Source organism: Nanorana parkeri, unplaced genomic scaffold (assembly GCF_000935625.1).
Source record: "Nanorana parkeri isolate BGI_ZX_2015 unplaced genomic scaffold, ASM93562v1 scaffold1822, whole genome shotgun sequence".
NCBI classification, from domain to species: domain Eukaryota; kingdom Metazoa; phylum Chordata; class Amphibia; order Anura; family Dicroglossidae; genus Nanorana; species Nanorana parkeri.
Window position 1 is genome coordinate 220,602 of NW_017308090.1, and position 15,915 is coordinate 236,516.

A 15,915-nucleotide genomic window follows, 5' to 3' on the forward strand; every position below is an offset into this window, starting at 1 on the left:
AATATATCATCTGTATCTCAGTTTCTGTATTATTAACTCCTGTCCAGTCCTTTGTTTGTTATTGTGGTACATATTAACAGTCTATCCACTGACTACAGATGACTACAGATTAATTATGGGGAGATCGCCTCTGATTCTTTGTAATGTAAATGCATTTACTGAGGCACCTCTGTAATAGCCCCAGCATGTGCTTACACCTGGGAATTCATATGCATGGCCTCTAAGGAAACAAAGTAATAAAGCACACTGACTGTGTATAGTAAATCTGTGGCTATATTAGAAAGCAAAAAACATTTGCAGACAGTAAGGACCCATAGTACGCTGCAATACATAAAATACTGCTTGCATCTATTTTGCTATGTTCTGGTGCTTTAGGCATCCCATTTAAATTAACGTGCTGCCTAAACGCAATGCACATTAATGCACACCAAAATTTGTATGTGACAGTGTGAACCCAGCCTAACACAGTGTCTGCTTTTTCTGTGTTCTTCAATGCAGCCACACACATTACCTATTTTCTTTACCTACTTCCCACTATTCTGCATGACTTTTACTTACATCATGTTGGAAAATCAGTTTATTTGAAAGAGTTTGCCAGTTGTTTGCAAAACCTACTGTCAATCAAGCTAACTTGCTTGGATCGAAAGAAAATCTTCCCATCTATGATCAGCCTTCATTAGGAAATTATTGTAGGGGGGCATCCCTTCATGTTATTACATATAACATTTGTAAGCAGCTGTGAATTTGTATTTTGCTATAGAAACCCCATTTAAGAGGACATGCCTTACAAGGAAACCTGTTTAGAATATGATAGATGCCACTGCTGACTTATTTTGGAAGGTGCTAGCCCTGCGGTCTTTTTTCTGTATCCTTGCTCTACTAGTTGGTGAGACACAGACCTTAAACAACAATGTGATGTCAGATATCAAGACAGTGATATGCACATTAATCTGGGTCAGTGACTTATATAGTGAAGAAATTATAAAGATGACATCGCTGAGGCTTGCACCTTCCAAAGCAAGTAAGCAATACCAGCTCCAAATATCCTATCCTGGCATATTCTCTTTAAAAAAAATGTACAAGCTTAAAAAAGTGGGGGGAATTTATCAAAACTGGAGCAGACAAAATCTGGAGCAGATTTGCATTGCAATCAATCAGTGTCTCTTTCATTTTCAAATCTTAACTAAACAAACTGAAGAGAAAAGCTTATTGGTTGCCATGCACAGCTGCTCCAGATTCTGTCTGCTCCAGTTTTGATAAATTCCCTCCACTGTGTATCTGTCAAGATGCACACTTTTTAAAATATGTGTGTCAAGATATTGAGGTTGTATTAAGCATTTTAGATGAAGGAAATAGTCTTCAAGTTCGGCTTGTATGTTCAGATCAGGGTTATGGACTTATTTAACTCCTCCACTCAAGAGTTGTTTGAAAAGGGCTTTAAGAATTTGAAGTAAAGTAATAGGCAAATACTGCAGGACTAGAAGGTCAAAAGATCTGAAGCAGAATAAATGAATGTTTTAAAGAGTGAATAAAACAGTGTTAGGATTTGGAATGTGGTTATGGAGGAAAGTCATCCAAATATTTGTCAGCTACGGTTTCTTTTTCCTTTTGATGCAGATAAACCATAATGTTTCTGTTTTCAAAGTACAGTATAAAAAGTCAATCTTGTTTATACTGCTATGGTCAATCTTACTTTTTTTGGGGGCCAGGCAGTGAATTTTTTCATGTTAATTGTTTGATCTAACACTTCCAAATATCTATTACCTCTAACAGAGATTGCAGTATTCCTCTTGACAATGTTTTAATTTGCCTTTTGCTTCAGAAGGAGGGAGACATCTTTATTAAGACAGTATTCAAGGTCGGCATATATTATCTGGACTTAGATACTGACTTATATATGACATAATCATGTAAATCCTGGTATCTTACATATGACATAATCATGTAAATCCTGGTATCTGTGCAGTTCTTGTGCCACAGACTAGCCTCTTGCTGCAGTCTCTCACCTTGTGACTTGCTAGAAATTCACAATGTTGCAATCTGATCACTTGGGGAGAGGAGATTGAGGAAATGTTCCCTCCTGCCTGCAGCAGACTGATGCCATCATATCAGAGCAGGCAGAGTCACGTGAGCTCAAGCACAGCTTTTAAATGATAAACGATGCAGCTTTTTTAAAAAAAAAAATGCTGTTGCTGTATATTGGGACATGCCAGGGATGTATGCATGCACAAATGTACATTTATTGAGCAATCCACTCGTTCAATATGAATTTTTTACACAGTAGTAATTTAGATGATTACAGAAAGCTAGAAGATAAACTTGATACTGGAAAGAAACATAATCTGATATGAATCCCATGGAAATGTACTTTTTTCAACATATTCAAACAGGCAAACGCTACATCTTGATTCAAATAGTGCCTACAGATAAAAGGTGATATACTTGAACAAAAACACATACAATTGACAGGGTGTATTCATTGTCATGATCTAAATGAATGAAAATGCAGATTTGTTGTATGCTAAAATTAAGTACACCCATACATTTACCACTTCGAATCCAGGAAACTAGAATCTAGATTATGAGCCAATGATTAGAACCTCCTTAGGAAATATACAGGTGGGACTTTTTAAACCTCAGATATCTAGGGTCTGGTGTTCTCTTTGCTGTTGATGTGTGTGGTGTCATTATGCCAAGATCAAAAGAGCTCTCTAACGCACTCAAAATGTATGCTGTGAATGCTCACGAATCTGGTAAGGGATTTAAAGGTTCACCAAATCAATGAATTAATCATTCCATTGTATGGAAAAGATGTAAAAGTGGCGTAGATTTCAAACAACTGCTAATTTGTCCAGGACTAGCCCGGCCCAGGCAATTCAACCAAGCCAATTCAACCCAAGAATTGACCGTTTGATGCTAATAGAAGTCTCCAAGAACCTGAAAATGTAACTGCGGGGTGTTCAGGTAACGCTTGTAACAGTTAGGGTTAATGTGCATGCATCTACAAAAATATCAAAAATACATTGCACCCATTTAACCTTAAAAGATGTGTTAAGAAAAAGCCTTTGCTGTCTAAAAAGAACATAATACAGTACGTACATTCTGCATCATATAAAAGTCGTCTAGATGAGAATGTGAGGCCATCTGTCCAAAAGTGGACATTGAACAGAAATTAGTTATTCAACAAAATTATTATCCAAAGCACTCTAGTAAATCCACCAAAGAATGGCTCATTCTGCATCATATAAAAGTCGTCTAGATGAGAATGTGAGGCCATCTGTCCAAAAGTTGACGTTGAACTTAAAATTAGTTATTCAACAAAATTATTATCTAAAGCACTCTAGTAAATCCACCAAAGAATGGCTCAACAAAGAATAAATAGAGTTATGGACTGCCCTAGTCAAAGTCCTGTTTTGATTTCCATTTAAATGTTACAAGGTGATTTTTTATCTGCAGCTCATGCACGGAGACCCACAAACATCTTGTAATGGAAGGAATTTTGCATGGGGAAGAGGTCAAACTTTTCAGTCAATGTGAGAGACTGGTAGGCAGTTATAGAAAGTGCCTACAAGAAGCCGTTTCTGCTATAGGGGAGCAAAACCGGCTTTTGATGTCAAGGGTGTACCTACTTTTTCTGCAGTGCACCAATTAATATTTTTGTAGAATAAATGACTGAATAGGAAAATGTCCTTGTGTTATAAATTAAATGTGTATCACCTTTATCTGTAGGCACAATTTGAATAAAGATAGAAAGTTTGTTCAAATATGTTGAAAACGGCATGGGGTATACTTAATTTTTCACATGACTGTATTGTTTAGTTGTATCATGGGAGCAGCTGGAGGCAATGCAAATGCAGCAGAAGCTGCCGATATGGGATCAGTTGTATTATTCCAGTCTACTTGTTTCAAGTCTTTTTACATCCTAGTATGTAATGGTGTGTGAGCACAGGTACATCAGACCTATTACTGAATATCTTAATTTAGAAACTTTCTCCTAATAAAGTTGGGAAGTAAGCACTCAAAACGGTCTGAAAAGGTTAAAATCAATATCTCAGTGATTTGGTTCAATGCTGCTCTACAGCCTGTCATGAATTCAGAAGCTGCTCTTCTGTTGTATCCTTGAAGTGCTTTATTGCTGTTGTCAAGGTTTCTTATGTAACAATATATAAACACTAGCTCTTGATAAACACTACCATATGTATATCTGTATACGTGCATTAATGTATACATATGCAATGGGGGAACAAAAACATATGTACAATATGTTTAGTTTCTAAATGGAGGCTGCAAGTTGTCATTGCATTCTGTATTCAAAACAGCTGAGCTCAAGCACTTAGGATCAGGAAATGTCTAAAAGTCATGTCAAACATTTTCAGCTAACATCATTTGTTTGTATCATCGCAGGAGGGAGGACCACACAAATGGATAGAATAAACAGGTGTTTTTCTGTACTTGTAGAAATTTTAAAGGGATACAACATGGAGAAATGTGCTTGTATTGCAGAGATGTGCTGAATATCTTTTATTTTGCCCTGTGTCCCCTCAAAAAAAAACCATCTATTGTTATAAGTTTTACTATGTTGGAGTGAATGGCACTATATCAGGATGAATTTACTCTCATGGTTTGCTCTCATCTCAACAATCACCCTATTTCTCAGTTAATAACAATTACTTATTTGCACCTACCTTCAGATTTTTGTCTCAGGTTCTGCCCCGTTGGCACTTACTTACTTGCTATTACTGCACCATCACACACTTTCTCATTTTCCGCCACTGCACCGACACGCACACTACCTCACCCACTTTCACTTTACCAATGTGCACTTCCTTACTTGCCACCACTGCACGGATGCATACTTCTAATTTTGCAGCCACTGCACAGATATGATCTTCCTCACTCACTGCTACTCTATCAGCATGCACTACATTAATCGCCACCACTACACCAACATGCACTTCCTCACTTGCCACTGCTGTACTAATGTGTGCAACCTCTTTTGCAGCCACAGAGACACACTTTCTCCTTTGCCACCACAACACATGTTTGTATGTTTGTATTTGTGTTAATTAACTGTGTTAATGAACAGGCACACGTTTGCTAATATACATTTAAAAGATAAACTTCAGATCTATTTACATTTAAACATTTTTAGATACACATGAATAGATCAAGAAGCCATACAAATAGAAAGTAGGATGAGTATGTCAGTCATTTTGATGCCCTTCTCCGCTACCTCTACTAAATGAATCCAACCATATCAAACGCACCAGAGAGGTTAAGATACAGCCTTCATTTTTGTACAACCAACACACATTAGCAGCAATAGTCAGATAATCAAAACACTTTTCTAAGCTAACACTTTTCTAAGCCTACATTCACACATGACCATCTGCGTCTTTGGTCTTTTTTCCCACGTTTTGTACACATATTTTTGTTTTCAAGTTTAAGCGCCAGAAGGCTTGTTACCAGGAGGAGCAGACAACTGTTAGGCATGTTACGTTTGGTTTTCAGGTGCTCCCATTGAAGACTACTGGAGAAAATTTTTGATCATGTCCAAAGAAGCTCCTATACTTTTTCTGTGTGAGAAAAAGCACATTGCTCAGATGTGAGCGGGCTCGCTAGAATAACATGGAAATCTGAGTGTAGAGCATTGACGCACTTCTGGAAACGTGCTTCAAAACGTTCAGGTGTGAATGGGGGGCTAACATATTTTGGACTAACATAAAACAGCAATTGAGTAAAACAGGCTAATTAGTAAGACCATTATTTACAGATTACTAGAGCAGGATCAATAAGTCACACACATCCATTCATTTAATTTAAAGTAAATATATACTTGGGTTTGTGTTTAGCCATGAAAAAATAACTGTAGTACAGCTATATTAATCTATACTCTTAAGACTCTTTTGATGTTACTCATAAAATATAAATCAAATAGGAGTGCCAGGTGAGAGGGCCTTTGTATCTGTGGGCACTAATAAGATGGCAGATGGCAAGTTACATAACCTCATGTTCACTGTGTTTTGACCACATGTCCCAGAGGATACTTGCAAAATTAGCACACTCATCAAATTAGCATATATAAACACTTTTTTAGCTGTTGATTGATGTTACTATGTCCTAGTACAATGATGAAGAGTCTGTTTTGTGTTTCTTAAACATTACTTGCTATATTTGACAAAGAACCATGCTTAATTGCTCAACTCCAGAGATACAATATATTTTAAGGTTGGTGACGGATACCAACGGATGGTAACAAAAAGGATCCTGGCTCTTTTATGCAGTGTTAACTGAGGATGCTGCTGTTAAAACACAATGCAATTGCATCTCTGTGTGCAAAAGCCATATTATTGCTATTGGGATCAACCTATAAGCTGGAAAATGTTTGCTGCCCCCAGAGCGAGACTGTTTGGTAAAAACAGAGCTTATCAGACAAAGAGCCAAATCATTTCATTGTGTAGGCAGTGTACAGAGAAAGGATGAAATATAATTGGGATTGGCAAACACAGAATGGCAATCTTATTTTCATTACTCTTATCGACAATCATTTTATGAATGGTATTACATAGCTTAATGTAGAGAAATCAGTATGATAACAAAACCATTATTAAGTCTACATCTTTACCACATACTCACAGTTTAGAGAATGTTAATGGATGTATTGTAAAATGTAACTTTCTATTGTGTTAAAGATTGATTGTATTGTTATTGTTGCTGCAGGCTGTTCCTGTATGCCAGTGGGCAATGTATTGTGTTCTTAATGGGCTGAGTTTTATTGTAAATTAAGGGACAGTGTCTCTTTAGTGCACGAAAGAGATGCTAATGTGAGACAGAACTGTTCTGCTTCTTCCATGTGTCAAACTAATGTGAGAAAATTATTTTGCCAATGACGCCAAAGGAAACTAACACTGACCACACACAATGCAAATGTGTCAGCAGTTTGATCACACACGAGGAAGCTTATTGCATGAATTCCCATCTCGCAGTGATCTAATAACAAGGCTTTCAATGAAAAGTATCTTCATAGTCTGTCAAGTCAAAGCTAATACACTTCAGAAGACACACAGGATACAGTAGTTGGTTAGTTTTGTCAAATAAATCAACGATCAAAGATCCAGTTCGTATTCACTATAAGGACTGCCATAGAGGGATAGATATCTTTCTGGGAACAACCCATGACATTTCTTAGCTGATAGTGATAAAGGAAAAGTACTTTGAGATAGCCTTCTGTTCCATAATAAAGGAAAGGTTCAGATCTTCCAGCAGGTTGGATAATATGACTCTGTGATAATGACCTTCAACTGCCTGAAGTATTCTTTATAACACTTATGGAGTTTGAAAACAATTAATTAGCATAAAATGCTCAAAATCTGCATTTGGAAATATTGGGCTGTCCAATTCCACATTTAGAATAGACATATACCTCCTGGCCTTACAAGTGACTACAAGTTGTCTGTCCTCAAAATAAGTACTGCATGCCATGTGACTCTCCTTCAAAAATCATGCATTGTGACATTTGGCAAGTGCACAACGTAAAAAGGTGAATAAACCAACCAAATGATTTTAGATCAGTCATAGTTACATAGTTAGCCAGGCTGAAAAAAGACACATGTCCATTGAGTTCAACCTATAGAGATATGGAAAAAGAAAAAGAAAAGCCTAAACAGAACACTATGCCCACAATTACCCACTGTTAATCCAGAGGAAGTCAAGAAAAAAACCCCCTATAAAGCATGGTTCAATTTGCTCCAACAGGGAACAAAATTCCTTCCTCACCCCATAAGGCAATCAGATATTCCCTGGATCAACAATCTCTGATGCCTAATATACCTATAAGAACTCAATATCCAGTAATATTCTGTGCATTTAGGAATACATCCAGATATTTTTTAAACAATTAACTGAGCCAGCTAGAACTAGCTCCTGAGGGAGACTATTCCACATTATCACAGCTCTAACTATGAAGAATCCTTTCCGTATGCAAAGGTTAACCTGTTGCCGTCCTCCCGTTGTGAAAAATCGCACGCACGGACAGTTATCCCCCTATGTAATAGCAATAACAATAAGTGTAAAAAAAAATAAGTCACATATAAAAAGGTAAAAAAAAAAACCCAAACATTTTTAAGTCCCCAACCCCCACATTTACGCACATATAAACGGAAATAAGCGTTCGCTGCGCCAGCGCGGGAAATCGACAATTGTGCTACACATGTTACATATCGTCGCGAACGTCGGAGGGAGAGCAATCATTTTAGGGCCATCAATCACTGATAACACTAAACTGATGAGCGGTAAAAGCTTTTAAAGCGTCGCCAATGGCCAATTTTGGGTATTGTAGTTCTTTGAGGGTTCGCGCGCGCAATTTTAAGGCTTGACATGTTTGTTGTCTATTTACCCGACGTGACCCCGTCTCTTATATTTTACCCAAAAATTGGGTAATAATAAATATTTTATCATTTAATATAGGGGAAACTGTTTTTTATTGTTCCTCATAGCTGAGCTCGTCCATGCCTCTTATGAGTTTAGTCACCCTTCTCTGCACTTTCTCCAGTTCCACAACATCCTTTTTGTGAACTGGTGCCCAAAACTGAACTGCATATTCCAGATGAGGTCTTACTAATGCTTTGTACAGGGGCAGGATTATGTCTCTCTCTCTCTCTGGAGTCTATAGACCCCTTTTAAAACAAGAAAGTATTTTGCTTGCTTTAGAAACTGTGGCTTGACATCACCTGCTATTATTCAGTCTATGGTCTACCAGATCTTTCTCCATCATTGACTCCCTCAAACATATGCCCTCTAGAGTGACGCATGCATGTTTTTAGTCCAAAAGTGCAGAACTTTACATTTATCAACATTAAACCTCATTTCCCAAATAGATGCCCAATCACACACAGTCATACAGTATTCTCCAAACCATAGGTTTTTAACCTGTTGTAAATGTACTTCAATGGGTGCTTCTAGCACCTAAGGAAATAATATTTCTGGCACTACTTGTTAAAACAATTCATCTTAACAGTTTAGAATTTTAGCAAATAATAAATAAGAAGTCAAATAGATACTACCAAATATTTTAGATATTTAAAAAATTGTTGTATAGTTTGGAATGCATTTATACGCAATTATTGGTAAACTGATAATAAATGCACACATATGAAGGAGTATTTGTGATAAACTAATCTCTGCCAAAAGGCAACTGGGTAAACATTGGCTTTTATAAGGGCTACATACTACAGTTTAATAAACTGGAGAGACACTAACCTATACTGCTTCTAATGAAGATCAAATGATTTGCAAAGCTAGCAAACAACATGTTATATATGCTCAACCTAACCTATATAATGCCTACCATACAAAGCATTTGGTTACTACTGTGATCTGCACACACACTCCTGCATCATTTTTTGGGGGGATATACTAATGAGGTCCTGAACTGTAATCCATGGCAGACAATATCCAGTGAAAGGTGACTACTTAGACATGTAAGGATTGAATGGTAACCTCAAAAATGAGGGGTCATAAGACAACATGACATTCCACCAAACTGTAACAAGCCAATTTGAGTTGCTTAGCATTGTCTTTTCCACTCTAGAGTGGCTGGGCTGAAAAAAACATATAATGGAGTGCAACTGAGGTTAATTGTGATACAGGCTCACAATTTATACCATGATCATGTCCTGTATAGGATATCAAATCACACAGGGTAAGTATGGTAGCAGTAATTATCCTGCACAAAGCCATAAGTCTTGTTTGCTAAAGCAACTGAAGCAGCATATGACGGCACTAAAACAACAAATGCATAAAAGATCCATGGGGTATCATGAATGCAGCACCATAAACTGTCATGTGGTGAAACGTCAGACATATTATCAGTCTATAACTTCTGCACAAGGGATGCCCCAGGCACAAGTGTGTGGCTGTTCTGTGATTTAAAAAATCAAAGGAAACAATGTTTTTATTACATTTTCTTTAAAAACACATTATGATTTATTTTACACACATGGCATTAGAGTGCCCATACAGAACTTTTGGATTATGTGGAAGCCAATAATATTGCCACATGCACAGAAAATTATGATCATAGTATTCCTAAAACAATAAACATAAGAATGTTATACAGATATAGCATACCTACGCATACCTGTTAAATATAACAAAACAGGTGTATTTAAAATAGCTACCAGCATCAAGCATAACAAAAAACTATCAAGCATAATGTTTACTTTTCACAATTTTATCAATAACAATGTATTTCATTACCCAGTTTAGTCCAAACAGGTTAACCATTTAAATTCAATTTATGTAGTATGTATGTTAACAATTTGTTTTACCAATATTAATAATTATATTGTGTTTATGGAGACTCTTAATGACATTAAATTCAGGAGTTAAATCTTAAAAATGCATTCAGGTACCTTAACTATTAACAATACTGTCTCTTATTTGTGTATCACTCAGCTGTAGATCCTCAAATCAGCTCTGAATTGGTGCTGACACTGTCCTTCCTTCTGCAGGGTGGCTACTTTTCTTCCCCATGGTCCTGTGTGTGTTGTTAAGTACCCACCACTCCAAGCTCACTCCCGTGGTGGACTACAATCTCAATACAAATAAGTGAACTAAACATGAGATTGTAGTCCATCATGGGAGCGAGCTTGGAGTGATGGCTACTTTACAACAGACACAGGGACCATGGAAAACAAAAGTAGCCACCCTCCTGAAGGAAGGACAGTGTCAGCATGAATTCAGAGATGAGTTGAAGATCTCCAGCTAATTGATGAACAAATAAGATACATTTCTGTTAATAGTTAAGATACTTAAATGCATTTTTAAGATTTCACTTCTGAGTTTAGTGTCACTTTAAGCAATTTATATTACCCAGTTGTACAAATAAAACACTTACCAAATTTACACTCTCCATCGTGGATCTTGTGGATAGCACCTTTGTCTTGGCTTTGTGCTTTCCAGCTCTGCAGATGCAGGGCACACACACTGGAATGGGTTCGTCCATCAGAGCCACACACAGCACCGTCTTCTTCACATAGGCAAAACCCTGTCCCTTCAGAATAAGAGGATGACCCTCTTCCCAAACTGGAGCGGCTTACACAGACCATCCCAGGAGCACAGCGAGCTCTTGTCTCATCTTGTCCACCACAATTCTCTCCTTCTATACTGAGGCAGCGATCACAGCAGTCACAGTCATCTCTGGTGAGCAGCTCAGGTGCTGCACAGGTTACAGAGCTACAGTCATCCTTGTTGCATGGACCACATAGAGAGGTACTTGCACCTACACCAGGTATCAGGTGGAGGAAGCTAAACAAGGGTAGCAGAAGCAGAATGGGATTCATATCTGTCTATGCTTACTTTTGACTTTGTGCTGAGTTATTCGCCAGTGACTGACTACCTCTCATCCCAAACAAACTGCTAGAGCTAATGTTCTCTGACAGCAAAGCCATGGACAGCTGCAGTCCCCAAGCCACTCCCCCACATACAAATGTGCCAGAGAAGTTTGGAAAAGGGACAGTTCTTTGCATCATTCATTCAGCTGGTGCTCTCATCAACTATTGCTTTAAATACAAGGACATTAGATAAAGTGATGTGCTTAAAAGGCTTGTCTCTGAGTTCCGTTATCTTCTCTGCCCTGTAACTAAGGGCTATAATACCACTTCCACAGAAGCTTCTCGTGAGAAAGAATCCTTCCAAGCTGACTGGTTTCATTCAGTAGCAGCAGAGACAAAACAATAGAGCACACAAAGGATGCAGAGGCACAACACAATCCTGCTTTCCATTCACAGTTACACAACACTGTTCAGTTAAACACTAAGTACATATAAACAATACACATTATTCCATCTTCAGATAAACTGACTTGATGACTTCACTTGAATAATATTTATAAATCAAAATAAGGATGGACATTAACATGGAAATAAATAATTATTTACAGAGGATTTTAAATTGTGAAGCTTTACCATATAATTTTCATGACTCCGCTCAACAAATTGTGATCTTGTGATTTGTGAATTGTGAGTAGCCACCACTCCAAGCTCACTTCTGTGATGGAGTACAATCTCAATATAAATCAGTAAACTAAACATGAGATTGTAGTCCATTACAAGAGCAAGCTTGGAGCAGTGTCTACTTTACAACACATACAGGAACCATGGGGAACAAAAGTAGCCACCCTCCAGAAGGAAGGACAGTGTCACCATGAATTCAGAGATGATCTAAGGATCTGCAGCCACGTTAAACACACAATGTCCAGTATTGTTAATAGTTAGGGTACTTGAATGCATTTTTAAGATTTAACTCTTCAGCTTAGTATTGCTTTAAGTGTTTATTGTATTAAACAATAAGTATAATAGCTACAATAACATACGGAGAGCACAACGTTAACATTCCAAAGTTGCACATGTAACTACTATAATTTATGAATTGTAAACTGTTATACAGACTAGTTTACTTTAAATAAGTCACACTAGTACAAGTCAGATTCTTTTTGGTTGCTGTGGGAACTATGATTTGCACAATTTTATAGAATGATCTTGAGGTAGTACAGCCTTTCACACACAGATAGCTCCCCCTCCAGCACCACTGAACACACTAATTGTGTTTTGGTGGTATTGTGTGATAATCCCCCTATGAAGTGCTGTACGTCTTCCAACATGAACTAAGTAGTGGATGCTGATAGAATTCAGGCTCAATAGAAGGTCTGATTGCTCTTGTTTGATTCTCCATATACCAGATATATACCTAAAGAGAAGCAGTCACAATCAGACATTTCAATCCAAATATTTGGCCTTAAAGAAAAACTGTCATTAGAAAAAACTTCTGCAGGTTTGAAGTGTGGGCACCTACATGCTCCTGTACATATGGGCAGCAGCCTCCCAAACCCTCCTATTGGGGTCAAACACCAGAAGTGTCAGTGCTTTGCCTTACAGTACTTGATGGGGTTCCACCATGACATCATTGTTTGGGAGACTGTTGTAAATATGTGCAGGCATTTCTAGATGTCTGAACTTGCTAGCTGCAGTAGTTTTAATTAATAGAGTTTTAAGTCTTCAGTATTTCAGTTGTAAACCCCATACACAGTGTATATTTTTACTTGCTCTTGGAACTGCAAGAATCTTTCAGAGCCAAAACCCTTTTAACATTTTATTGTACATGAAAATGGTACAATACAGATAGGCAGTCTCAGCACCTCGGCAGTTGAAAAGCTACAAGTCCCATGAAGCACTGCAACACTCTGACACTCATGAGATTTGTAGTTTCACCACATCTGGACTGCCAAGGTTGTCTAACCCTATGGTACAGCACGTCAATGGTAAATTAACTTATTTCGTTCTGCCTCTCCTCCCCAAGGCCACTGACTGGACGAAGAAGGTATAGCATCATATTGATGAGGTCATCCTTGTGTTTCCCGTCTCTTGTAGGCATGTGCAGTGCTCATAGTAGTAAAGCCCTGATTGGGACAAGCAGAGTAGAAACCTCTCACAATAGCCACAGCACGTGTACAGATCCACGAACTTAAGCCCACATTTCTCACTAATAGGACTTGATTTACTAAAGACAAATAGGCTGTTCACTTTGTAAGGAGATTTTCCTTTAGCTTAGTGAATGTCATGAACTCTGTTGACTTCCATCATTCAATGATGTGCAAGAAAAATACAGTTCTTTTATTTTCCTTGCTTGTGATTTGGTATTATTTGCAAAGTGAATTGTCATCATATTCACTAAGCTAAAGGAAAATCCACTTGCAAAGTGCAAATTCCCTTGCAAAGTGAACTGCCTCATTTTCTTAAGTAAATCAACCCTATAGAGCCACCCAAAATTGTCAGATGGGTTAACTCCCTAGCTTTTACCGAAAACTGAGTGTTGGATGGACTAACCTTTTAACTTGTGTCACTGCTACAGGAATTGGCACTATACACAGATGTGTATAATAAAGCAATACTGTGGTTCTAGAGTCCATGTGGGATCATAGTATAATAAGTGATGTGCAGCATGGATTTAGGAAGGATCGTTCTTGCCAGACCAACCTGCTGACCTTTTACGAAGAGGTAAGTAGAGATCTGGATGGGGGGGAGGGGGGGGGGCAATGGACGTAGTATATCTGGACTTTGCCAAAGCATTTGATACTGTGCCACATAAACGCTTGTTGTACAAGCTATGGGCTATGGCCATAGATGAATTAGTGTGCAAGTGGATAGAAAACTGGCTACAAGAACGTGCACAAAGAGTATCAGTTAATGGCACCTTCTCAGACTGGGCGGAGGTCATGAGTGGCGTGCCCCAGGGTTCGGTGATGGGTCCCATGCTTTTTAACCTATTTATTAATGATATAGGGGAGGGAGTGAGAAGTCATATCTCAGTGTTTGCTGATGATACGAAAATTGGGAAGGTAGTAGACACAGATTTAGACATTATAACATTACAGGAGGACCTGGAGAAAATAGGGGAATGGGCAACTGTATGGCAGATGAAGTTCAATGTCGATAAATGTACGGTAATGCACCATGGAGCTAAAAATAGGCAAATGGACTATACACTTATGGGTGTGCCACTAGGGAAGTCGGAAACGGAGAAGGATTTGGGGGTCATTATAGACTGCAGAATGAAGAATAGCTTGCAGTGCCAGACTGCTGTAAACAAAGCAAGCAGAGTCCTGTCTTGCATTAAGAAGGGAATGTATTGCAGGGACAAGTCTATAATTTTGCCTCTTTATAGATCACTGGTTCGGCCACATCTGGAGTATGCGGTCCAGTTTTGGTCACCAATACTCAGAAAGGATGTCCTTGAGCTGGAAAAAGTTCAGAAGAGGGCAACCACACTCATTAATGGGTTTGAGGATCTGAACTATGAAACAAGGTTGGTAAAATGAAATATGTTCTCGTTGAAGGTTAGGAGATTAAGGGAGGACATGATTTTCATGTATAAACTATTCAAGGGTGACAGCAACCTCAGTAACAACTGTTTACGGTCAGCTCCGTAACAAAGACCAGAGGGCACAACCAAAAATTGGTGGAAAAAAAATTTCACCACACCAACGCAGGGGGTTCTTCACAGTTAGAGCGGTTAAGGTCTGGAACTCGCTGCCACAGGAAGTGATTTCAGCTAAGAGTGTGGAATCATTCAAGAGACTCCTGGACGAGTTCCCGGGAGACCATAACATTCAGGGGTACAGGTAAGAGAAAAATTGCACGTGGACTCATATACACGCACACACCAGCTCATAAATGCATACACACAATAGGTTGGACTTATGTCTTTATTCAACCTCAAATACTATGTAACTATGTAGAAAGATATATTCCAGATTTATGTTAAATGTAGAAAAAGCATGCCATAAAAATGTACAATTCATAAATTCCTAAAATGAAGAACTCAAAGCATGTCACGGAAAAAGCTTGCAGCACAAAAGATGAAATGCTTCCCTCATCAGACAAATCTTCTGAGCAGCTGTGCCCTTTTGTTACATGGCACAATTATACCTTTTAGAGTATCTCACTGGGTTTTGATATCAGAAAGAGAAAACACAATTTAAGGGCAAACTGTAAATAATGAATAGTACAAAAAGGAGAAATAAAAAAACAATGGATTAGTAATGATGGAAAAAAAGAAGCATGTTCTCTGACTTATGTCTTGGATTTTTTTTAGAATAGAAACTGTGTGCCTGAGGGGAGCTTATATAATATCAAACACTAGTCTGAGACATGTAGAATGAACCAGGCAATGTATGGAATCCAAGAAAACAGAGAATTCCTTTCCAGCTGCTACATGCATAAATAATTGATGTTGGTTATTTATTTCCTTTCACACATCCCTAAATGATGCTATATATATACACACAAACATTATATATATATATAAAGCTTTTATTTGCTGAATTGGTTTATTCATATTGTAATAGTTTATAATATC

General features: G+C 38.0%; 1 protein-coding gene across 2 annotated transcripts in view; it reads right to left on the minus strand.

Moving 5' to 3' along the window:
- Window positions 1–11,621, minus strand: part of IGFBPL1 (insulin like growth factor binding protein like 1) — a 56,588-nt gene extending 44,967 nt beyond the window's left edge. For both annotated transcript variants that reach the window (XM_018571732.1, XM_018571731.1), the window contains exon 1: window positions 10,898–11,621. In XM_018571732.1, the coding sequence (XP_018427234.1) occupies window positions 10,898–11,342 (445 nt within the window). In that variant the 5' untranslated portion in view covers window positions 11,343–11,621. The remainder of the gene's footprint in view (window positions 1–10,897) is intronic.
- Window positions 11,622–15,915: the final 4,294 nt, after the last annotated feature.